The sequence below is a fragment of the Hyperolius riggenbachi genome, chromosome 11 (assembly GCF_040937935.1).
Source record: "Hyperolius riggenbachi isolate aHypRig1 chromosome 11, aHypRig1.pri, whole genome shotgun sequence".
Classification (NCBI taxonomy): Eukaryota; Metazoa; Chordata; class Amphibia; order Anura; family Hyperoliidae; genus Hyperolius; species Hyperolius riggenbachi.
The window spans coordinates 87,624,183-87,650,750 of record NC_090656.1 but is presented as its reverse complement, the minus strand read 5'-3'; the positions used below and the strand labels follow the sequence as shown (position 1 = coordinate 87,650,750).

Below are 26,568 nucleotides of genomic sequence, written 5' to 3'. Positions count from 1 at the left end.
CAGGGTACAGATGACCCAGTATATGTAGCAGGGGTATATGTGCCCCCAGCATATGTAGCCAGGGGTATATGTGCCCCCAGCATATGTAGCCAGGGGTATATGTGCCCCCCAGCATATGTAGCCAGGGGTATATGTGCCACCCAGCATATGTAGCCAGGGGTATATGTGCCCCCAGCATATGTAGCCAGGGGTATATGTGCCCCCAGCATATGTAGCCAGGGGTATATGTGCCCCCAGCATATGTAGCCAGGGGTATATGTGCCCCCAGCATATGTAGCCAGGGGTATATGTGCCCCCAGCATATGTAGCCAGGGGTATATGTGCCCCCAGCATATGTAGCCAGGGGTATATGTGCCCCCAGCATATGTAGCCAGGGGTATATGTGCCCCCAGCATATGTAGCCAGGGGTATATGTGCCCCCAGCATATGTAGCCAGGGGTATATGTGCCCCCAGCATATGTAGCCAGGGGTATATGTGCCCCCAGTATATGTAGCCAGGGGTATATGTGCCCCCACTGCCCCCAGTATATGTAGCCAGGGGTATATGTGCCCCCAGTATATGTAGCCAGGGGTATATGTGCCCCCAGTATATGTAGCCAGGGGTATATGTGCGCAGTATATATAGGCAGGGTTATATGTGCGCAGTATATGTAGGCAGGGTTATATGTGCCCAGTATATGTAGGCAGGGTTATATGTGCCCAGTATATGTAGGCAGGGTTATATGTGCCCAGTATATGTAGGCAGGGTTATATGTGCCCAGTATATGTAGGCAGGGTTATATGTGCCCAGTATATGTAGGCAGGGTTATATGTGCCCAGTATATGTAGGCAGGGTTATATGTGCCCAGTATATGTAGGCAGGGTTATATGTGCCCAGTATATGTAGGCAGGGTTATATGTGCCCAGTATATGTAGGAAGGAGAGGGGTATATGTCCCCAGAATAGGTAGCCAGGTGTGCCCCTAGCAGGAAGGGAGCAGCGCAGAGAAGAGGGAGAGCTAGGGGCACAGTGGGAATGGGCAGCCATCTCCCCCCCCCTCCCCCCTTTCCTCACCTTAGGGGGCTCTCCCTACCTCGCTGTCCCCTCCGGAATGAAGTGTTGTGCAGCGGGCGGAACTTACCTCCGTCTCGTTCAGGCACCGGATGGATTTGCCGCTAGTCTGGTCTGGACCAGACCAGACAGCGGCACCAGAACTTCCGGCGCTGGAGCGAGACGGAGGAAAGTTCCGCCCGCTGCCCAACACTTCATTCCGGAGGGGACAGCGAGGGAGGGAGAGCCCCCTAAGGTGAGGGAAGGGGGGGGGGGTTGGGGAAGAGACGTCCACCCATACATACCCTTTTCTATCTCATCATCTCACATGTCACTTTGGGGATCCTTTAAAAGGCAACTGAAGTATGAAGGATATGGGGGCTGCCATATGCATTTCCTTTTATACAATACCAGTTGCCCAGCTGTCCTGCTGACCCTCTGCCTCTAATACGTTTAACCATAGACTGCTTGTTCCTGGTGTTATTCAGACACCACTGCAGCAATATAGATCAGCAAGGCTACCAAGCAAATGGTATTGGCCTCCATATCCTTACTTCAGTTGCCCTTTAAGACTCGCATTGTGTATCCGGTTAAAAGCAGGGCTGTGGAGTTGGAATATTTTTGGGTGTCTGCAGGCAGAGTCAGGAAGATGCCCCGACTCCTAATGAATTTAAACTGTAATTAAAATAGAAAATATGATAAAATGTTCTATCAGATAAATAGTCCTCTTAAATAATTTATATATACTGTAATAGCTGTGCTTAGTCCACAAAAATGAAATAAACCAATCAATTTTAGTAGATGGATATACATATCTGATTTTGATAGATAGATTTTTTTTTTTTATTAATGTTACACAGGAATCTCACATATACTAAACAACATCTATGCTGTAAGAATAAAGCCTGATATGTAGCCGTGTCACTACTATAGGTGGTCAAGGAGATAGATATACTTCTGCGCCAATGCCGATTCATGCAAATGTATGCACTCCTTTTGCTCATGAAATCAAATATTTTGATATGTTAAAATTTGGTTTGGTGACTACGAATTAAATGGTACCTGAGACGGATGAAAAGAAAAGTTTTATACATACCTGGGGCTTCCTCCAGCCCCCTTCAGGCCAATCAGTTTCTCACTGTCCTTCACCACCTGGATCTTCTGCTATGAGTCCCGGTAATTCAGCCAGTCAGCGCAGTCCGGCCACATGCTGCTCCCACAGCCAGGAACATTCTGCACCTGCACAATAGTGCTGAGCAGGTGTAGTACGCTCCCGGCGGCGGAGTGTGTGCATGCGCACTACACCAGACTGGCTCAAGTACCTGGACTCCTAGCAGAAGATCCAGGTGGCGGAGGAGGACAGCGAGGGACCGATTAGCCTGAAGGGGGCTGGAGGAAGCCCCAGGTATGTATAAAACTTTATTTTCATCTGTCTCAGGTTTACTTTGTTACACAGTAGTATTCTACATATGCACTCTCCACAGAGCTGTAGGGAATCCACTGAGAATGTTGTGCACATTGAACACAGAGGTGTTGTCTATCACCCATAAACCTGGTTCAGATTGTGCATGAAGAATGTGTAATAGAGGAAGAATCTCCTCATTCCCCTGCAGAGTACCTGCACATCACTCTTACATGTACCCACAGTTACATTCATACCTCCCAACTTTTGAAGATGTGAAAGAGGGACACTTAAGCCACGCCCCCTGTGCAGCCTTGCTTTTGCAAGAGGGTGACAATGGGAGGGAGTGTGCGGGGGAGGGTGCCAGTGGGTGGGAGAGGGTGCCAGTGGGTGGGAGAGGGTGCCAGTGGGTGGGAGAGGGTGCCAGTGGGTGGGAGGAAGGTGCCAGTGGGTAGGAGGAAGGTGCCAGTGGGTAGGAGGAAGGTGCCAGTGGGTAGGAGGAGGGTGCAGAGACAGGGTGCCTGGGACAGGGGCCAGGCACTGGGTGCCTGGGACAGGGGCCAGGCACTGGGTGCCTGGGACAGGGGCCAGGCACTGGGTGCCTGGGACAGGGGCCAGGCACTGGGTGCCTGGGACAGGGGCCAGGCACTGGGTGCCTGGGACAGGGGCCAGGCACTGGGTGCCTGGGACAGGGGCCAGGCACTGGGTGCCTGGGACAGGGGCCAGGCACTGGGTGCCTGGGACAGGGGCCAGGCACTGGGTGCCTGGGACAGGGGCCAGGCACTGGGTGCCTGGGACAGGGGCCAGGCACTGGGTGCCTGGGACAGGGGCCAGGCACTGGGTGCCTGGGACAGGGGCCAGGCACTGGGTGCCTGGGACAGGGGCCAGGCACTGGGTGCCTGGGACAGGGGCCAGGCACTGGGTGCCTGGGACAGGTTACAGGGTGCCTGGGGAAGGGTGCAGGGACAGGTTGCCTGGGGCAGGGGCCAGGTTACACTGACAGTGGGGAAGGAGGGTGCCTGGGGAAGGAGGGTGCAGGGTGCCTGGGGAAGGGTGCCTGGGGCCAGGGTGCACTGACACTTGGTGGGTAGGGGGGGTTGTCAGTGGAGGGGGTGGGGAGAATGCCCGTGGGTAGGGAGGAGGGTGCCACTATTAGGTGTGTGTGTGTGGGGGGGGGGGGGGGGCCTGGGCAGAGAATGGAGGCGAAAAACTGATCAAGGCTCCAGCCGCGGTAATGAGGCATGCGGGAGCCCGGCTTCATTACTTCCCCCCTCCCTCGCTCTCTGAATGCCCCCTAATGTATGTCCGTGTGTCCCCCTCTCCTCCCCTCCCTGTAGGCAGAGTGAGCGCAGCGGAGCGAGCAGTCGGGTCCTCTTACTGCTGGCTGATGCACGCGTACACTGTCTGGCATCGGACCTCCATGTGCTTCCTGTGACGTCATAGTAAACAGGAAGCTCATGGAAGTCCGATGCCAGAGACAGTGTACACGTGCATCAGCGGTAAGAGGACCAGACTGCCCGCTCCGCTCAACCTGCCTACAGGGAGGGGAGGGAGGCACACATCAGGGGGGCATTCAGAGAGGGAGGGAGGAAGTATTGAAGCCAGGCTCCCGCATCCCCCATTACCGCGGCTGGAGCCTCGATCAGTTTCTCCACCTCCAAATGTCTGCCCAGCCGTCAGGATTCAAGAGGGGGGGCCCAGGATAGCAGGAGGGCCCCCCCAAATCGGGAGAATCCCGACGAAAACGGGACGGTTGGGGGGTATGTTACATTGCCTAGGGCCTAATAGATGTTCTTTGTTCTGGTCTGTACCTTTTACAAGTACTAGTTTTAGTCTATGACTAAAGGGAATATATATATATAGCAGTCTACATATCCTCACTTCAGTTGCCTTTTAAAATTCCTAAAGGTGCGTACACACATGCGACTATAGTAGTTTGTAACGATCGTTCCCCGATCTTTACCAACGACGATCGTTACAAAAAACGAACCAACGACTATTAAGGCAAACGACGAACGAGGCAAATCGCTACAAAACAAAGTTCTGTCTTGGCGGATTTTTACCACCGACGATCGTTAGCAAAAGTGGTACATCGTTGGAAACGATCGTTCGTACCAGGCTGGACATGCGCATTTCACTTTTTCTCCAAGGAACTTTACAATTTTATGCGCAGGCGCATTAAGTGCTTTTACGTGGTGTAACGTTCGTTCTAACGATGTGATCGTTACACACTTTATACAACTAACTTTACTTCGGTCGTTCTTTCGTCAATTAAAAGATCGTTCGTCGTTGACAACGAACGATCGTTGTCGCATGTGTGTACGTAGCATAAGTGTTGGTAGTTAATGGACTAATTTCATTTTACATACTTTCAATCAACAAGATTGTAATATGCAAATTAGAGGAGTCAGAGGAATCCTAAACTGAGGAGTTGGAGTCTGGATTTTTGTACCGACTCCACAGCCCTGGTTAAAACATACCACCTATTGAGGGAAAGCTCCATTGCACATTACATGCGGTGTGAAATTCAATTTGATGCAGTTAAAAGTATGCTTCAGTGCAACTGTGAGGGCAGGTTCACATTGGAGTACATCCGCTCCGGCGCTGCCGTTCCATTAGCGGAGCGGGAACGCAGGGTCCCGACATGTCGGGAATGTCCGCTCCGATGAGCAGAACGCAGGGAACGGAACAGGAGCGGACCGGAGCAATGTGAACTTTCCCATTAGGAAAGCATTGCTGCTGCTCATCGGAACGGAACTTAACTCAATGTGAACCGAGCCTAAATGTATGTCACAATGCCTTAGTGTGAGTAGCCTTGAGGCAGGGGACACAACTGGTTTCATGCACGTTTTCTGAATGAGTTCTGAGAAACTTGTTAATCAATGGCTAGTACACAATGCGCTTTTCTCGCGCAAAAAAAAATAAAAAATAAAAGAAAACTGCAGAATCGTCCTGCAGGATTTTTTTTTTTAACAGTTACATTTTTTTTCCTGCATACAAACACACATGGCATGCAGAAAAACATGCTCAGAAAACTGAAAGACAAGTGTGTCCCTTTCCTTAAAGTGTACCAGAGACTAACAAATAGAACAAATCTATACTTACCCTGGGCTTCCCCCAGCCCCATAAAACACATCTGAGTCTCTCGCCGTCCTCCCGCAGTCTGCCATTCAGCCCCGGTAACTGGCTCAGTCAGGTCCAGTCTGGGTCTTCCACACAAGTGCAATAGATCTGGACTGACACGACTGAGCCTCTTACCAGGGCTGATTGCGGCTGAACAGCAGACTGCGGAGAGGACGGCAAGGGACTCACATGTGCTTATGGGGCTGGAGGAAGTCCCGGGCAAGTATCAATTCCCTCTGTTAGTCTTTGGTTTACTTTAAGGACCAATGTCAATAACAAATATGTGCCAAGTAGTGATGTTTACTGCTGATTAATGTTCAGTGCAAGTCACCAGGATTTTTTTAAATTTTTTATTTATTAATTTTTTAACTTGTGGTGCGGAAAATAACCTTCATGAAATCAATCCTGTGCCTGTTCTGGCGTTGGGACACACTTCTACTGTGTAGGGGGGAGCATAGCCAGCCTCTCACCCAGCTGAGTCACTTAGGAGTCTCCAAGTGCAGCGCTGGTTAAGAACGGTCTATGTAGGCTGGGGGAGCATACATGAATCAGCTGGGTGATTATGCTCCCCCTACACAGAAGTAGTGCATCCCAACACCAGTACAGGCACAGGATTGATTTCAGGAAGTTTATACATTTTCTGTCCACAAATGAAAACATCCTGATGAATTCCACTCTTGTACACTTCACTCCTTGACAGTATTGTTTGTGACACTGGGCCTTTAAAGTTACATTGAATGTACACATTCACTACTACATAGAATCAGATTAAGATGTACCACCTTGCCTAGGGCCCCATTACATTTAGCACCCCCTTGTGGCCTTTATGATAAGCTGTAGTGGAGGAGGTGGTGGCAGGTGGACCCCTTAACGCACAAATAAAATTAAGCCAGCAGGTAATTTGGGCGCAGGGTAAAGAAACTGCTCACCCGCCTACTGCAAACATTCTGGCGGCATTAATCACTCCCCCTCCAGGTCGCCATGGACAGTGGGTAAATACGCAACCCAGCTGCAAGCTACTGCTGACAGCCAAATTTTATTACACGTTATCAAAGTCATTTGGCCTGCGTCTTGACGGCACCCAAAATTACTGTCTGAGGCCTGGTGCACACCAAAACCCGCTAGCAGATTTTGAAACGCTTTTTCTTATTTTTCTGTAGCGTTTCAGCTAGCATTTTGTGAAGCGTTTTTGGTGTAGTAGATTTCATATATTGTTACCGTAAAGCTGTTACTGAACAGCTTCTGTAAAAAAGAAAGCCTGCAAAACCTGAACTGCCGTTTTTCAGAGCGGTTTGCCTTTTTCCTATACTTTACATTGGAGGCAGAAACGCCTTCGCAATCCAAAAAAAAGTGCCTCACCACGGGAGTATGTGTTTCAGCAAAACGCCTCCCGCTCTGGTGTGAACCACCCCATTGAGATACATTGACCAAGCGTATCTGCAGCCGCAAGCGGCTGCAGAAACGCTCAAATAGCCGCTCAGTGTGCCCCAGCCCTGAGTGCCGCTTTAGCTGCAATTCCTGTTACGGCCTATGGCAACGCCAAAACCTCAGGTGCCATTTGCACTTGCTTCACCCCTTAAAGGACAACCGAGGTGACATGTCACATGATGAGATGGACATGTATATGTACAGTGCCAAGCACACAAATAACTAGGCTGTGTTCCTTTTTTCCTCCTTCTCTGCCTGAAAGAGTTAAACATCAGGTATGCAAGTGACACTTTCTGTCCAGGTCGGGACCGGGTCAGACTGGCTCAGACTATAGCATAACCCACGCTGATAGGAAAGTGTTTTATGGCTGTAATTCCTTGTCAGTAAATTGCTTCCTGGAGCAGGAAAGAGATAAAAAGGGTCAATAATTCATAGATTTGAGCTCTAGCATACTTTAATGAAGGAATGAAGGTGCCATTGAGCAGAGACAATGAAACAGTAAAAACCTAAAAAAATAGATTTAAAATATAATAAAAAAACTGTGGGATAACAAAAAAAAAAAAAAAAAAAAAAAAAAAAAAAAAAAAAAAAAAAAAAAAAAAAAATTTAGGAGAAGGAGGATACAACTGTTTTTCTCATCAGTTTATTTTCACCTTGGATGTCCTTTAACTCCCTGGCGTTCAATTTTCCCAGGATTTCTGTGTAAAAAGTGATAACATTTATTTGTAAAACTTTTTTTCCTGTAACTTGCCAAAATGTGTCAAGCAAGGGTCTAGTATACAGTGCAGGAGAGTATTGATGTGTATGCACGTTTATACACGTTTATACTGCTAACAGCATGTTTTTATGGATGGATATATCTGTTCATACCGCTAGGGAGGTTAAAGGGAATCTAAACTGAGAAGGATATGGATTTTTCCTTTTAACCACTTCCCAACTGAGGGGTTTTACCCCCTGACCACCAGAGCAATTTTCACCTTTCAGCGCTCCTTCCATTCATTCGTCTATAATTTTATTATTACTTATTGCAATGAAATGAACTATATCTTGTTTTTTTTCGCCACCAATTAGGCTTTCTTTAAGTGGGACATTATGCCAAGAATAATTTTATTCTAAATGTGTTTTAACCCCCTTGGCGGTATGAAAAATACCGCCAGGGGGCAGCGCAGCAGTTTTTTTTTAAATCATGTAGCGAGCCGAGGGCTCGCTACATGATAGCCGCTGCTCAGCGGCATCCCCCCTGCCCCGCCGATCGCCTCCGGCGATAGGCGATCAGGAAATCCCGTTCAAAGAACGGGATTTCCTGGAGGGCTTCCCCCGTCGCCATGGCGACGGGGCGGGATGACGTCACCGACGTCAGGGACGTCATTGGGAGTCCCGAACCACCCCTCGGCGCTGCCTGGCACTGATTGGCCAGACAGCGCACGGGGTCTGGGGGGGGGGGCCCGCGCGCTGCAACAGATAGCGGCGATCGGGCGGGGGCCGGCGGCGATCAGAGTGCTGGCGCATGAACGGGATTTCCTGGAGGGCTTCCCCCGTCGCCATGGCGACGGGGCGGAATGACGTCACCGACGTCGGGACGTCATTGGGAGACCCGATCCACCCCTCGGCGCTGCCTGGCACTGATTGGCCAGGCAGCGCTCGGGGTCTGGGGGGGGGGGGGGGGCCGCGCGCCGCACCGGATAGCGGCGATCGGGCGCGCGGCGATCGGGGTGCTGGCGCAGCTAGCAAAGTGCTAGCTGCGTCCAGCAAAAAAAAAAATTAAGTAAATCAGCCCAGCAGGGCCTGAGCGGCACCCTCCGGCGGCTTACCCCGTGTCACACACGGGGTTACCGCTAAGGAGGTTAATGGGAAAATAGGAAAAATGTGGGAAATTTTTTTTATTATTTTTCAGTTTTCGGCCTTTATAGTTTTTAAATAATGCATGCTACTGTAATTAAAACCCATTAAATGTATATGCCTATTTATCCCGGTTATAAAACCGTTTAAATTATGTCCTATCACAATGTTTGCCGCCAATATTTTAGTTGGAAATAAAGGTGCATTTTTTTCAGTTTTGCGTCCATCCCTAATTACAAGCCCATAGTTTATAAAGTAACAGTGTTATACCCTCTTGACATAAATATTTAAAAAGTTCAGTCCCTAAGGTAACTATTTATGTATTTTTTTAAAATTGTACATTTATTTTTTTTTTTTAATTATAAAAAAAAAAAATTGGGGAGTGTGGGAGGTAAGGAGTTAATTTTTTGTGTAAAACAAGTTTGTGTGTAAAAAATGGTTAGGGTGTAGTTTTACTATTTGGCCACAAGATGGCAACATTACAAATTTGTTTCATGCGACCTGCAAGCGTCCTTCCGGACGCTTGCAGGAAGTAGAAAGAGGCTGGGACTTTGTTATTTTTTCACAATGATCGCGCTGCTCAGCCGAGCGGCAGCAGATCATTGCGGGGCTGAGATCAACGAACGGGAATGTATTTTCCCGTTCGTTGATCTCTGGGCGAGCGGGCGGCGGCGTGTTTACTAGCGGCGGGCGGCGTGTTTACGAGCGGGAGCGCGGACAGCGGCGGGAGTGCGCAGAGTACGGATTTCTCCGTCCCTGGGGGTGAAAGGATGGAAAAAGGGGCGGAGAAATCCGTACGCGCGGGGGTAAAGTGGTTAATACCAGTTGCCTCACTCAAGCCGATCCTGTGTTTCTAATAATTTTAGCCACAGCCCCTCAACAAGCATACAGACCAGATGCTCTGACTGAAGTCAGACTGGATTAGCTGCATGCTTGTTTCAGGTGTGTGATTCGGTCACTACTGCCAGGGCCAAGGCAGAGGCTGAAGAGGCTCCAGCCTCATGGCGCAGTGTAGGAGGGGGCGCACAATTCATTCAGCTGTCATTCCCAATTGTGTTTGAAGCACAAAGAAATAAGAAAAGGACATACATAGCAGTGACTGCAAGCCAGATAACTAGAGATTAAGGTGTTGGGGATGTTGGGGGCCCTGGGGCGCCACTTAGTCTAATAGCAATTAGTGTGTGACGGATGGGGTGGGAGGGATGGAGGGGCGCACTTTGCAGTCTCAGCCTTGGGTGCTGAAGGACCTTGTCCCGGCTCTGACTACTGCAGCCAAAGAGATCAGCAGGACTGACAAGCAACTGGTATTGTTAAAGCTGGTTTCACAGTGGGACATTACAGGCGCACGACCATAACGTCCCCTAAAACGCAACGTTCTACTGTGAAACCAGCCTTAAAGAGACTGATGCAAACTAATTTTGCCTATTGTACCTCATAATTCACTTCAGTGCTCTAATGCCAAGTAATCCACCTTGTCCCCGCCACTAAATGAGCACTGCAGAGCCCCCAAATCCCGGGGGGGGGGGGGGGGGGGGAATTTGTCCGGCATTTCCTGGACGTCAATCGTGGCGAATCGCATGGCGATTGACGTCAGGAGGGGCAGAGCTACAGCTGGAAGCTCTGCCCCTCAGCGCAGCAAAATCCACGACCAAGTTGGTCGTGGATATTTGTGGAGGGATTTGGGGGCTCTGCAGCGCAGGGACACAGCGGATTACTTGGCATTAGAGCACTGAAGTGAATTATAAAGGTAAAATAGGCAAAATTCGTTCGCTTCAGTGTCTCTTTAAAAGGAAACATCCATATCCCTTCTCAGATAATGTTTCCTTTAACAACCTGCCTAGGTTGCCTAGTGGAAGACCCTGTTGTGTATAGAATACTGATATTTAATGGCCTATTACATTTCCCTTTTATAAAACATATGCATGCAAATCACACCAAAACATCACAAGCAAGTGCAAGGACTGCCAGTGGCAGCATAAACATATCACGTCATCAAAAAAATGATGCAGAAAGTCTTGCATGCAGTAGCTTAAACATTTAGTTTATGGCAAGACATGACTGAAAACCAAAATACATGTCAAATTGCGCACTTGAAACATTTCTACCCCAATTGGATGGGGGGTAACTAGGATACAAAATATAGCTAAAAAATGGGAACATTGGCACCCAAAGGAATTAAAAATGGTTTTACACCCCTAACTTAAGTGAGGATGAGCAAGTCTTTAAAAAGGTGACCAATAACGGTACAATTTGCCAGACGATTGTTTACAAACAATTCTTCACATAAGCATTCAGGAATGCTGGTTTGGGACCACTAAGGCAAAAATCTCCTAACCAATTCAATCAGATTGATCGAATGGATCCAAAAATCAGATAGAGATTTAATTAACCTGATCAGATTGGTTAGGAGATTTTTTTGTCCATCAGTGGTCCCAAACAATCAATTTCCAGATAGAGATAATATATTTGTTAACCTCCCTAGCGGTATTGACGGTTATACACATCAATACAAAACATGCTGTGAACAGTATTGATGGAAGGGGGGGGGGGGGGGGGGGGGAATGCAGAAAACAAATTTTCAGTTTACACATGACAAGCAGAGATGTCGCAAACGGTTCCCGAACCGTTCGCCGGCGAACATCTCTGCATCACTGGGGCTTCTACTACTTCCGGGTCGCTATGACCTGGAGTAGTACGCCTGCGCTGCCCGGTGGAGCGAGTCCTAGATCGCGCTCCTGTTGCCGGGCACTTTCCGCGCATGTGCACGACGTCATGAATGACGTCACGCTCATGCGCAGAGAGTGCCCGGCAACAGGAGAGCGATCTAGGAAGCGCTCCGCCGGGCAGCGCAGGTGTACTACTCCGGGTCATAGCGACCCGGAAGTAGTAGAAAGCCCAGAGATGTTCGCCCGGCGAACGGTTCGGGCCATCTCTAACAACAAGTGCCACAGTTTGGCCCTTCCCAATAATAGTAATACCTTATTTCACTACTAGCTGGGCATGCAGCAGACCATTACCCCAAGCATACATGTCAGTAGTGATCGGATGTGATTGCTAGGGCAACAGGCAGGGGCCCCAGTGCTGTACATATGCATCACTAGGTAATGGCAGAGCAATGCATCTGTAGAGCACTGGGTCCCAAAACTATTGCCTTAGCAATAACTACTGATCACTACAGGCGGCAGTCATTAAAGGTTTATTAACAGATATCGATATTACAGGGGTAAAACAAAAAACAAACACTGCACCAGCTCAAACTGATTTGCATCTGATTGACCACCCCTAATTAGCAGCTCTGCCAAGCAACTGGTATTGGAGAAGAAAAACAAAACAAAACAACCAAACAAACAAACAAACAATTACAAAATCAAGTTACAGAATTTTGCCTGCTCATCCCTACATACAAATATGCAAGCCTGGAATATCTAAAAGCGATAGAAAGTGGACTATATATCTACTAGTAAAAAAGCCGCCCAAAAATGGGCGCTAAGCTACAGGCGCTCTGCCTCCCCCCCCCCCCCCCCCCCCCAGCAACGCGAGGACAGAAGTGTTCCACTCGACCGTCCTCACCGGCTGTCTGCAGTACATGCACACAGGGAGAAGTTGCATGCTTGGCAGTTGGAAAAGGCTGTCATTTCCCACAATGCAATGAGGTTCTCCGACAGCAAACTGTCAGGTCTGGAAGCAGGGACACACACACACACACACACGCACAGGGACAGGACGCAGAGACACAGGGGTTTTTATTATATAGGATATGTATCTAACCTGTGGTTATCCACCATGTATGCTTCTTGATAACCTACCCCTTCCAAAAAAAATCCCAAGAATTTACACACAGACTGATGGTCTGTGGTCAGAAAACAGCTTACAGGCTGAGCTAAGGAGCCCACTCAGTGTGCAGGGGGCAGGAACTCCCACAATGCAGTAGAAGGGAGGGGCAATGAGATGCAAATACTACCAAGTTAAAGAAGAATCATGCAATTTTATATGCAAATATATGCAGCTTGGAAATGGGACAAATGAATTATGCCAAGGTCATGGTCCATTTTCAAGCTTCATACATTTGTATGTAAAACTTGCATAATCCTGCACCAGCTTGGAATTATTTGCTTATCATTGATGATCCTAAAGGCTTATACACACACACAGACTATAGTCTTTGGAAAATGAAAGATCACAGACCAATCTTACCACCCTTCATGTAGTATGAGAGCCATACCTACACAGTCTTTTCTATGGAGCTGAACTCCCCATCAGAAAAAAAATCTTTGCAAGATGCTGCACACACAGATGCTGCACAGACACAAAAGATCTGTTCCTGCAAAAGATCCGTTCCTGCAAATTGCATTCATAGTCTATGAGATCTGCAGATCATCATACACACCTTGTTTAACTGACATTCATCTGCAGATCAGACAATCATCTGCAGATCTGAAAATCCATCCTGGTGGATCTGATCTGCAGATGAATGTCAGTTAAACAAGGTGTGTATGATGATCTGCAGATCTCATAGACTATGAATGCATTTTGCAGGAACGGATCTTTTGAATGTCTACAGTATCTTTGTGTGCAGCATCTTGCAAAGTTTTCTGTCTGATGGGGAGTTCAGCTCCATAGAATAGACTGTGCAGAGAATGGCTCTCATACTACATGGAAGGGGGTAAAATTGGTCTGTGATCTTTCATTTTCTAAAGACTATGGTCTGATGTGTGTATGAGCCCCTAGTCAGGGGCTCTTCAACAAAAACTGGCTATATTTTATTTTTCCAATTCTAAGCAGCAAACATTAAATACAATTAGCATAAAATTTACATCAGAGAATGGTTACCATTTCATTGACCAGGGGAGTTGTTAGGGTCCTGGAAGATCAGGAGCCCCTCTGCAGCGGTTTACCACTAAATAGCGGCTGTTGTGTTCCCCCACAGAAATACCATAAACGGCCACTTTCAGACAAGCGTTTCATTCACTGCCTGTCAGCTGCTCTCCAGCACCAGCTGGGCACCTGTTAGTGCCTCGGTATCAGCACTGGAGTCAGATCTAAGCGTGGCCACAGCCATGCTCAGACTAGACATGTCACGGTGCTCTGCTGCGTAACACCACTGCATGTTAGCGCTTGACAAACGTCATCTAAGAACCGCAGCAATTCTGTGTTTAAATTGCACCTGAAATGCACTGACAGGCAGCAGATGGGAGACTGAACTACCCAACAAGCGCACAGTTCAGCCTCCTGTCTGAAAGAGGCCTAAAGGAAACCAAAGAACTACAAGCATTTATACTTACCTGAGTACTTCCTCCAGCGCCCCCTGTAGGCTGTGGGCTTCCTCATCATCCTCCCAGTCCCACCTATTTTTCCACTGTCTAGCTCGGTAGTCTGGGAGTGCTGGAAATCTGCAGCCATGCACATTCTTGATCATACTCCTGTGGCTAGGAGCATTCTGCGCAGGTACAGTGTGCTACTGGCCACAGTAGCACCATGCTTGGGGGGTGGCGCACGCAGCCAGGTATGCACATTGGATCATGGCTGCGCCCAGTCATGGCTTTACCCATTCCAGCCAGCGGAGGAACAAAGCAGCCCAGGAGGTCAGCGAGGGAGCCCACAAGCTTCAAGGGGCTAGAGGAAGCCCCAAGTATAAATGCTTGTACACTTGAAAGTACACCGAGCATCAGTACAGAGGGAAAAAAAATGTTTTTTTAATGAACCCCGCCATAAGTGAGGTTTGCAACTCAGTATGCTGTTGGGAGGCCAGGGGTTACACCATTGCTTACCTACTGGGGGCTACTCGTAAAGCCCCCATTCCATGTTCACTATTCCAACCAACCAGAATTCTACTGTAAAGGCACAGTCCCGGCCACAATGCATGCCAGGAGATGCAAGCGGCAATGTATACTGGGAGCTGTAGTATGCATTGTGGCCAGGAGCACACTGTACAGCAGAATTCTTTTAGGTGCGGCCAGGTACAGCTGGCAACCATCACAGGGACAAGGGGCTACATGAACAGTACTACAGGTAAGAAATTGTGCTCCCCTAACCCCCTTCAGCATACTGAGTTCCAAACCTCCCTTATGGGGAGGTTCAATTTGGCAAAGAATAAACATTCTACAGGTGCACGTGAAGGAAACATGAGACAAATGAAATCAGTGCAGCTTTATTTACCTGGGACTTCCTGCAGCCCCGAGAAGTCTGTGTCCCTCGCCGCAGTTCTGCTGTCACCCATTCATCCACTCCGTATAGGTCAGTGGCTTCTGCGCATGCACCGCTCATGGTCACGCTTGTGGCCAGGAGTGTTCTGCGCAATAGTACTGCATAGAATGCCCCCAGGCAAGGCAGCACAAGCATCACACACACACACCTGTGCTTGCACAAAAGCCACCGCTACGAAGGGGACAACAGAAGAATAGGTGACAGCAGAACTACAGGGAGGACTACACAGACTTTAAGCCCTGAAGGAGGCTCCAGGTAAGTAAAGCTAAACTGATTTAAATGAACTGTAAACAACAAATGAATAAAATTGCTTATTGTTTACAACATTTATTATAGAATATTTAGTCAGTGTCTGCCCATGATAAAATCTTTCCTCTCTTTTATTCTGAAATGTATCACTGGAGGCTTTAGTTCTGCCAGGTGATCTGTATGGAATGTTACAGAGTTCTATGCACAGAGGGAGATGGTGCTTGCTTGGCAATAGGAAGCCATTATTTCCCTCAATGCAATGAGGATCACAGACAACAAACTGTCAGGACCATATCAGGATGGCATCACACTGTGGGAGGGGTGAAACCACAATATTAGTTATACAGACAGCAGGACAGCCAGGCAATGTGCATTATTTAAAAGGAAATAAAAAGGTCAGCCTCCATATCCCGCTCACCTTGGCTTTGCCTCATCTATAAAATTTAAAAGGACAACTGCAACAAGAGATATGGAGGCTGCAAAAAGTATTTCCCTTTAAACAATACCATTTGCTTTGCTATACAGCTGATCTATTTGGTTGCAGTAGTGACTGAATCACACCAGAAACAAGCATCAGATAATCTTGTCTGAAGTGACAATGGCAGAAACACCTGATATGCTGCATGCTTGTTTAGGGTCAATAGCTAAAAATAGATTACAGGCAGAGGATAAGCAGGATAGCCAAGAAACTGGTAGTGTTTAAAGGGAAACTAAACTGAGAAGGATATGGATTTTTTCTTTTAAAAATCATACCAGTTGCATACCTCTCCTGATGATCCTGTATCTCTAATACTGTTAGCCACAGCCCCTCAACAAGCATGCAGATCAGGTGCTCTGAATGAAGACTGGATTAGCTGTATGCTTGTTTCCGGTGTGTGATTCAGACACTACTGCAGCCAAAGATCAGCAGGACTGCCAGGCAACTGGTATTGTTTAAAAGGAAACATCCATATTCCTCTCAGTTAAGTTTCCCTTTAAAAGCAAGTGAGTGAGCTCAGCTACTTACTGTGAGGACAGCTGGAGCAGGAGGCTGGCTTCTGCTGCTGGCCCTGGTAGAGGCATGAGGCTGCTGCTGGTCCTGGTGGAGGAGGCAAGGGATGGCAGGCAGGTAGGCTGTGAGCGCTCCACGCCAGACTAGATCAGCTGATACCCATGCACAGTACAGAAGTACTACTCAAAGCTCCCACCTTTTCACATCAAATCCACGCCCCCTGCCAGTGATTGGTCAGAGGCGGGGTTTCGTGTGACAGGCTCAGCCTCAGCCCATAAGGATAGCTGCAGGCTGAGCTAGATGATAATGATGATGTAAGCACCAAACCCCGCCCACAACACATTGCCAGTCTGTTAATTAACAAACGTTCTATAAATAGTGTTACTTTTTTTGTGTCTGGGATTTCTGTATGAATCGCTGCAATGCCAGTAAATATGCCTGCAGACAAGACTTTCCCGCCCCTCAGCCCTGCTAATCCAATCACCGCAGCCTAGCCTCAGCCTTTGTCCCTCCCATTGACCAATGATGTCGCCAGTTTCTTTTTCCCTCCATATTGGCCCCGCCCCCACATGTGGTGATCTCCTGCAAGCAGCCAGAGAGAATGGAAGGAAGTGTGTGAAACAGGAGGATGTTATGTGAGTGACTGGCGTGTGCATACCGGTGTTGTGTCTGATCATGCTGCCCTAAGGATTACGCTGCCGCGCATGCTCAGTATCAAAATCGTGTAGAATTAAACTGCATCACCTGACATGTCCCCTGGAGGCTTAGCACATGCGCAGATGTAGTATTTTGAAGCTGCCCCTGAGCTCCACAGGCTGGCTGCATAGTGCTTCCTGTATTGTGCTTCCTGTCGTGTTGTATTGGCTGCCTGCAGAGTACTTTCTGTGTGGTAGAGGAGGTCACTGGTGACTGGAATGATGGCTGCAGCGCTGTTTCCTGGGATAAATCCTACAGACTGGACTGTAGCATTTTAGAAATGTTGCTGGCAGCTTCCGAGTAAAGGACATGTGACGCAATGATTTCCTCAGGGAAGGAGACGTCCAGTCTGGCTGTGCTGGGGGTGCCCTCTGCTGCCTGTGCATCACTTCAGCAATATAGACCACATGAGTACTATGTGTACATACCTCCCAACTGTTTGAGATGAGAAACCGGGACACTTAAGCCACGCCCCCAACTACGCCCCCCTGACACACCCCTAGTCAATATATATATATATATATATATATATATATATATATATATATATATATATATATATATATATATATATATATATATATATAAATGGTGGGGAGAAGGGTGAGTGTGCCCAGGGTGTGGAGGTAAAAGAAAGGATCGAGGCGCCAGCCGGCGGATGCGGTGTGTGGGATGCGGGTCTGGGATAAGCTTGTCCCCCCTCCCTCCGAATGTGCCCCCCAGTGTCCCCCTGTATGGCGAGATACGAGCGCAGCAGAGCGGCAGTCTTACCATTCCTTGTCGCATATGGGCATCTCGTCTTCTCCGCTTCCTGTGACGTCACAGGAAGTAGATGGAAGCAAGAGATGCCATACGCGAGGAAGATGGTAAGACTGCCGCTCTGCTGCGCTTGTATCTCGCCATACAGGGGGACACTGGGGGGCACATTCGGAGGGAGGGGGGACAAGTTTAACCCAGACCTGCATCCCGCACACCGCATCCGCCGGCTGGCGCCTCGATCCTTTTTTTTCCTCCGCTGCCTCCTCTGCTGCCAGCCGGGACAAAGGGGGGCTATCCCGGGACAGCGGGACCCCTCCCCCAACCCGTGACGGTCCCGGCGAAAACGGGACGGTTGGGGCCCCTGTGTGTACTGTGCCTGTCAGTCACTTTGGTGGTCTTACTGACATTCACCATCATAACCCCCCACCCCCCCTGCCCCATCCCTCCCAGCTTGTCATCAAACAACTACTGACACATGGATACTATATACTGTCTTACTGACATTCACCATCATAAGCCCCCCCCATCTCTCCCAGCCTGTCATCAAACACAGTTTCTCACATATGGAGACACCTCTGTACCCCTGTCTGATGTACATCATTACTGACAGTCCTTGTGTACCTCTGTCATCGTATACTCTTGCTGGCACATGTAGACCCCTCTATCTTTTTTATCATACAGCCTTACTAACACATCAGTCACATCACAGTATCCCTAATAGCCACCATTGTGCCCCTTATGTGCCAGCAGCAGCCACCTCAGTGCCCCTAATGTGCCAGCAGCAGCCACCCCAGTGCCCCTAATGTGCCACCATCAGCCACCCCAGTGCTTCTCATGTGCCAGCATCAGCCACCCTAGTGCCCCTAATGTGCCAGCAGCAGCCACCCCAGTGCCCCTAATGTGCCAGCAGCAGCCACTCCAGTGCCCCTAATGTGCCAGCATCGGTCACCCCAGTGCCCCTAATGTGCCAGCATCAGCCACCCCAGTGCCCCTAATGTGCCAGCAGCAGCCACCCCAGTGCCACTAATGTGCCAGCATCAGCCACCCCAGTGCCCCTAATGTGCCAGCATCAGCCACCCCAGTGCCCCTAATGTGCCAGCAGCAGCCACCCCAGTGCCCCTTATGTGCCAGCAGCAGCCACCACTGTGCCCCTAATGTGCCAGCAGCAGCCACCACTGTGTCACTACTGTGCCAGCAGCAGCCACCCCAGTGCCCCTAATGTGCCAGCATCAGCCACCCCAGTGCCCCTAATGTGCCAGCAGCAGCCACCCCAGTGCCCCTAATGTGCCAGTAGCAGCCACCCCAGTGCCCCTAATGTGCCAGTAGCAGCCACCCCAGTGCCCCTAATGTGCCAGCAGCAGCCACCACTGTGTCACTACTGTGCCAGCAGCAGCCACCCCAGTGCCCCTAATGTGCCAGCAGCAGCCACCCCAGTGCCCCTAATGTGCCAGTAGCAGCCACCCCAGTGCCCCTAATGTGCCAGTAGCAGCCACCCCAGTGCCCCTAATGTGCCAGCAGCAGCCACCCCAGTGCCCCTAATGTGCCAGCAGCAGCCACCCCAGTGCCCCTAATGTGCCAGCAGCAGCCACCCCAGTGCCCCTAATGTGCCAGCAGCAGCCACCCCAGTGCCACTAATGTGCTAGCAGCAGCCACCACTGTGCCCCTAATGTGCCAGCAACAGCCACCACTGTGCCCCTAATGTGCCAGCAGCAGCTACCCCAGTGCCACTAATGTGCCAGCAGCAGCTACCCCAGTGCCACTAATGTGCCAGCAGCAGCCACCCCGGTGCCCCTAATGTGCCAGCAGCAGCTACCCCGGTGCCACTAATGTGCCAGCAGCAGCCACCCCGGTGCCCCTAATGTGCCAGCATCAGCCACCCCAGTGCCCCTAATGTGCCAGCATCAGCCACTCCAGTGCCCCTAATGTGCCAGCAGCAGCCACCCCAGTGCCCCTAATGTGCCAGCAGCAGCCACCCCAGTGCCACTAATGTGCTAGCAGCAGCCACCACTGTGCCCCTAATGTGCCAGCAACAGCCACCACTGTGCCCCTAATGTGCCAGCAGCAGCTACCCCAGTGCCACTAATGTGCCAGCAGCAGCTACCCCAGTGCCACTAATGTGCCAGCAGCAGCCACCCCGGTGCCCCTAATGTGCCAGCAGCAGCTACCCCGGTGCCACTAATGTGCCAGCAGCAGCCACCCCGGTGCCCCTAATGTGCCAGCATCAGCCACCCCAGTGCCCCTAATGTGCCAGCAGCAGCCACCCCAGTGCCACTAATGTGCCAGCAGCAGCCGCCCCACTGCCCCTAATAGGTCAGCAGCAGCCACTCCAGTGCCCCTAATGTGCCAGCAGCAGCCACCCCAGTGCCACTAATGTGCCAGCAGCAGCCGCCCCACTGCCCCTAATGTGCCAGCAGCAGCCACCCCAGTGCCACTAATGTGCCAGCAGCAGCCACCACTGTGCCCTTAATGTGCCAGCAGCAGCCACCCCAGTGCCCCTAATGTGCCAGCAGCAGCCACCCCAGTGCCCCTAATGTGCCAGCAGCAGCCACCCCAGTGCCACTAATGTGCTAGCAGCAGCCACCACTGTGCCCCTAATGTGCCAGCATCAGCCACCCCAGTGCCCCTAATGTGCTAGCAGCAGCTACCCCAGTGCCCCTAATGTGCCAGCAGCAGCCACCCCAGTGCCACTAATGTGCTAGCAGCAGCCACCACTGTGCCCCTAATGTGCCAGCATCAGCTACCCCAGTGCCACTAATGTGCCAGCAGCAGCTACCCCAGTGCCACTAATGTGCCAGCAGCAGCCACCACTGTGCCCCTAATGTGCCAGCATCAGCCACCCCAGTGCCCCTAATGTGCTAGCAGCAGCCACCACTGTGCCCCTAATGTGCCAGCAACAGCCACCACTGTGCCACTAATGTGCCAGCAGCAGCTACCCCAGTGCCACTAATGTGCCAGCAGCAGCCACCCCGGTGCCCCTAATGTGCCAGCATCAGCCACCCCGGTGCCCCTAATGTGCCAGCAGCAGCCACCCCAGTGCCACTAATGTGCCAGCAGCAGCCACCACTGTGCCCCTAATGTGCCAGCAACAGCCACCACTGTGCCCCTAATGTGCCAGCAGCAGCTACCCCAGTGCCACTAATGTGCCAGCAGCAGCCACCCCGGTGCCCCTAATGTGCCAGCATCAGCCACCCCAGTGCCCCTAATGTGTCAGCCGCAGCCACCCCAGTGCCACTAATGTGCCAGCAGCAGCCACCCCAGTGCCCCTAATGTGCCAGCAGCAGCCACCCCAGTGCCACTAATGTGCCAGCAGCAGCCACCCCGGTGCCCCTAATGTGCCAGCATCAGCCACCCCAGTGCCCCTAATGTGTCAGCCGCAGCCACCCCAGTGCCACTAATGTGCCAGCAGCAGCCACCCCAGTGCCACTAATGTGCTAGCAGCAGCCACCACTGTGCCCCTAATGTGCCAGCATCAGCCACCCCAGTGCCCCTAATGTGCTAGCAGCAGCTACCCCAGTGCCCCTAATGTGCCAGCAGCAGCCACCCCAGTGCCACTAATGTGCTAGCAGCAGCCACCACTGTGCCCCTAATGTGCCAGCATCAGCTACCCCAGTGCCACTAATGTGCCAGCAGCAGCTACCCCAGTGCCACTAATGTGCCAGCAGCAGCCACCCCGGTGCCCCTAATGTGCCAGCATCAGCCACCCCGGTGCCCCTAATGTGTCAGCCGCAGCCACCCCAGTGCCACTAATGTGCCAGCAGCAGCCACCCCAGTGCCCCTAATGTGCCAGCAGCAGCCACCCCAGCAGGGCTGTGGAGTCGGAGTCGTGGAGTCGGAGTCGTGCAATTTTGGGTGCCTGGAGTCGGAGTCGGGAAAAAATGCACCGACTCCAACTCCTAATGAATTTGTTACTGTAATTAAAATAGAAAATTTGATAAAATGTTCTATTTCTCAGATAATAGTTATTAAAAATAATGTATATATACAGTAATAGCTGTGCTTAGTCCACAAAAATGAAATAAACCAATCAAAATTAGTTACTTGTGCTGCTTCAATAAAGCAGTCCCCGTATTTTTAAGGTCAGATATACATATCTGATTGTGACTGTATATATGATGTGTACACAGGAATCTCTTATATATACTAAATAACATATATGCTGTAAGAATAAAGCCTGATGTGTAGCTGTGTCCCTAATAGAGATGGTCAATGAGATGGAAATAATTCTGCATTGATGCTGATTTATGCAAATGTATGCACTCCCCTTGCTGATGAAATCAAATAATTTGATATGTTGTTAAAATTTGGTTTGGTGACTACAAATTAAAGGGTAACTGAGACGGATGAAAAGTAAAGTTTTATACATACTTGGGGCTTATTCCAGCTCCCTTCAGGCTAATCAGTCCCTCGCTGTCCTCCACCACCCGGATCTTCTGCTATGAGTCCTGGTAATTCAGCCAGTCAGCGCTGTCCGGCCGCATTCTGCACCTGCGCAATAGTGCTGCGCAGGTGTAGTACGCTCCTGGCGGCGGAGTGTATGCATGCGCACTACGCCCGACTGGCTAAAGTACCTGGACTCATAGCAGAAGATCCAGGTGGTGGAGGCGGACAACGAGGGACTGATTATCCTGAAGGCGGCTGCAGGAAGCCCCAGGTATGTATAAAACTTTAATTTCATCTGTCTCAGGTTTACTTTGTTACACAGTAGTACTATACTCTACATATGCTCTCCCCACAGAGCTGCAGGGAATCCACTGAGAATGCTGTGCACATTGAATACAGAGGTGTTGTCTGTTTACAATCTCCTCATTCCCCTGCAGAGTACCTGCACATCATTCTTACAAGTACCCACACTTACATTGCCTAGGGCCTGATAGATGTTCTTTGTTCCGGTTTGTACCTTTTACAAGTACTCTTACCAAGGACTAGTTTTAGTCTAAAGGGAATAAATATAGTAGTCTACATATCCTTCTCACTTCAGTTGTCTTGTAAAATTCCTAAGCGTTGGCAGTTAAGAGACGAATTTCATGTTACATACTTTTAATCAACAAAATTGTAATATGCAAATTAGAGGAGTCGGAGTCGGTGGAATCCTAAACTGAGGAGTCGGTGGATTTTTGGACCGACTCCACAGCCCTGCACCCCAGTGCCACTAATGTGCCAGCAGCAGCCACCACTGTGCCCCTAATGTGCCAGCAACAGCCACCACTGTGCCCCTAGTGTGCCAGCAGCAGCTACCCCAGTGCCACTAATGTGCCAGCAGCAGCTACCCCAGTGCCCCTAATGTGCCAGCATCAGCCACCCCAGTGCCCCTAATGTGCCAGCATCAGCCACCCCAGTGCCCCTAATGTGCCAGCAGCAGCCACCTCAGTGCCCCTAATGTGCCAGCATCAGCCACCCCAGTGCCCCTAATGTGCCAGCATCAGCCACCCCAGTGCCCCTAATGTGCCAGCAGCAGCCACCCCAGTGCCCCTAATGTGCCAGCATCAGCCATACCAGTGCCACTAATGTGCTAGCAGCAGCCACATCAGTGCCCCTAATGTGCTAGCAGCAGCCACCACTGTGTCACTACTATGCCAGCAGCAGCCACCGCTGTGCCCATAATGTGCCAGCAGCAGCCACCACTGTGTCACTACTACGCCAGCAAATCCTGCGGCTGACCCAAAAGACGTGAACGCCAGCCTGAATGCATGCTGTTTGACAGCAGTGCGTGACATTGTCGTAACTGCCATAGACAGGGACAGATATCCCTTGCAGCACAGAAATCTGTGTGTTTGTGACTAGCAGAATTGTTCACACACAACTGCTAGTGGTGTCTGAGTCTTGCAAAGTGTGGTTGAGGGTGACAGCCTTGTTTTATCTCAAATAGGGCTGCTTCTCCTCTGGATTTGGTCAGGGCCTGTCTCTGCAGGTGTGCTGTGGGGGCAGGCTACTGGAAATCTTATTATAGAGCATGGGTTAGTTATCTGTGAGCTGCAATACACTGCAGAGCTCCCCCAGCCAAACACAAAGCTGCTTCTGTACAGCAGTCACTGGCACTACATGGCAGAGATCACTTTTATGCTGGTGATAGAGGAATCTCATATTTCTGCCTTTCCCACCCTTGTGTTTGTTCCCTACAGGCGGATCCAGTAACAGGACCTCACCAGAGAGATATACAGGTCCTCTTAATTCCCAGGATAGTACACAGGAACACCACACCATCCCCCACCCTCGTCAGGTAGATAGAACTGAGGCTGTAAACAGAACATTGACTCCATATGGAATGACCTCACTTCATCAGTGCTTGCATTGTAACAGTGTTATTTTCTGTGTTTAGGCTGAAGGAGTGACAAATGTGAAGCTGGAGGATGGAGATGAAGAGACACATGTGAAGAAGGGGCCGCAGTCTGCAGAGGAAAGTGACATGATGGGGACCAGTGACTCAGGGATGCCACTTCCAGGTGAACACACAGCCTTGCCCTTTGCCATATGTAACAATGTGCTTACACCCAGGGCCATTTCCCACCTATTTGGTGCCCCAGACAAGACCATGTGCACCATCCCTCCGGCCTTCACATTGGCTTCAAATCACTCAGAGCTGTTTGGTAAAAAATAATAGTTTGGTAAAGTACCGCATTAGGTACAGTACAGACCAAAAGTTTGGATACACCTTCTCATTCAAAGAGTTTTCTTTATTTTCATGACTATGAACATTGTAGATTCACATTGAAGGCATCCAAACTATGAATGTGAAAGTATAGTACATAACCAAAAAGTGTGAAACAGCTGAAAATGTGTCATATTCTAGGTTCTTCAAAGTAGCCACCTTTTGCTTTGATTACTGCTTTGCACACTCTTGGCATTCTATTGATGAGCTTCAAGAGAGTCACCTGAAATGGATTTCACTTCACAGGTGTATTGGATTCATATAGCACCAACATATTACACAGTGCTGGATGATAAATAAGATTACAGACAATGATAATAGGGTTGACATGCAACACACTGCAGGGTAATAAGCAGTAACATACACAATGCCAGATCATGCACTGGAGTAGTAGTCCCTGATTTTCAAGTTCACGTTATTCTGTGGGCAGCAACAATTAGATGCCACCAACTGAAAGCTCTGTTGGTGGCAAGAAAAGGAGGCAAGATTCATTTGGGTGATAAGTTGTATGTCTGTGCATCAAACTGTTAAAGCTGCAGAGTGCTGAATTGTAAAAAATGGCCTGGTCACCTGGAGGTGTAAGCCTGTGGTCCTCGAGAGGTTATAAACACAATACAAACATAACTGGCTTTTGTGAAGAAAAAAAAAACTTAAAGGGTTAAATTCTTAAAAATTATTTCAGCCTTCTGATCTATCAGCTGTGGTGTCAAAATTCTGATCAGTCTCTAAAAATATCTGAACGGTGTGTTGGTTTTTAAACAAAACAATCAATTAAGAAAACTGATTGGATTTAAAAGAGCTGAAGGAAACATTTGATGGTCTGTGGCCACCTTTATATAGCTTTTGGCACACAGTGCTTTAACCCTTCAGCACTTACATTTATGTATCTATACTGGTATGATGTGTTGGGTGGTATATCTGTGATGCTATGTGGCACCTTGCTGTGTATTGGGGCACCCAGTCTGTACATTACATGTGCTGCAAGGCGGGAGGCATCTGCTCTATTGTTGGACTGGATTGATGTGATTGTTTCTATGACATTGGATCTTATGGGTGGGTCGCTGTTCTTTTTTTTCTTGGTTCTATCTTTTTATCTATTGTTTGTGTCTGACCTGGTCTTTATTATCTGTAACTGCTACAGCAACGCACACAACTGCTGACAGGACAATTACTATTCCCTGTTATTATTTTTCCAACAGATTATGGTGCAGACGATAATGGTGCGCACTACATTTACCAGCAGGAAACTCCATTGCAGAAAATATACACAGCAGACGTCACCATGAGGACAAATCACCACATCTCTCCAATCCTGAGGAATCTTCTGATAGATCCTATCCTGTTAGCTCACATACCCATCCTTTTTTATCTTCCGAGTGTGGGAAATGTTTTTGTTTGAAAACTGGTCTACGTACACATCACAGAATTCACACAGGATAGCGTCCTTTCTCATGTGCAAAGTGTGGGAAATGCTTCAGTCAGAAATCTGATCTTGTTAGAAATCTAAAAAAAATCACACAGGAAAGCGTTCTTATCCATGTTCCGAATGTGGAAAATCTTCCCGTGTCAAATAAAATTTTATTAAACATCAGAGAATTCACACAGGAGAGCATCCACATTCATGTCCAGAGTGTGGTAAATGTTTCACGCAGAAAGGTAGTCTTATTATACATCCGAGAAGTCACACAGGAGAGCATCCTTTTACATGTTCTGAATGTGGGAAATGTTTCATTTGTAAATGTATTTTTCTTAGACATCACAAAGGAGAGCGTCCTTATTCATGTCCAGAGTATGGGAAATGTTTCAGGCAGAAAGGTAATCTTACTACACATCAGAAAAATCATGGGTGAGCATCCTTTTACATGTTCTGAATGTGTGAAATGGTTGTCAGAAATTTGTTTTTCTTAAACATCACAGGAGACACAAAGGAGAGCGTCCTTATTTGTGTTCAGAGTGTGGGAAATGTTTCGGTCTGAAAGCTAGTTTTATTAAACTTCAGAGAAGTCACACAGGAAAGCGTCCTTAGTCATGTCAGGAGGAAAGTTACAGTCAGGCAGCTTATGAAGCTGCGAGGAAACAAGCACAAGTCTCCTGGAAGCACATATTATTAGAGAAGCAGCAATGACATGGCCTCACAGTGCTGGAACTACACGATAGATGTCACCTGCTCTACATTCAGGACTTTCTCCAAGCTGGAGACTC

General features: G+C 49.2%; 1 protein-coding gene across 1 annotated transcript in view; it reads left to right on the top strand.

Moving 5' to 3' along the window:
- Positions 1 to 25,982, top strand: part of LOC137537827 (uncharacterized) — an 83,904-nt gene extending 57,922 nt beyond the window's left edge. Inside the window, exons 4-6 of the mRNA XM_068259783.1 lie at positions 23,840 to 23,937; positions 24,037 to 24,160; positions 25,566 to 25,982. Coding sequence (XP_068115884.1) covers positions 23,840 to 23,937; positions 24,037 to 24,160; positions 25,566 to 25,765 — 422 coding nt within the window. The 3' untranslated portion in view covers positions 25,766 to 25,982. The remainder of the gene's footprint in view (positions 1 to 23,839; positions 23,938 to 24,036; positions 24,161 to 25,565) is intronic.
- The last annotated feature ends 586 nt before the right edge of the window (positions 25,983 to 26,568 follow it).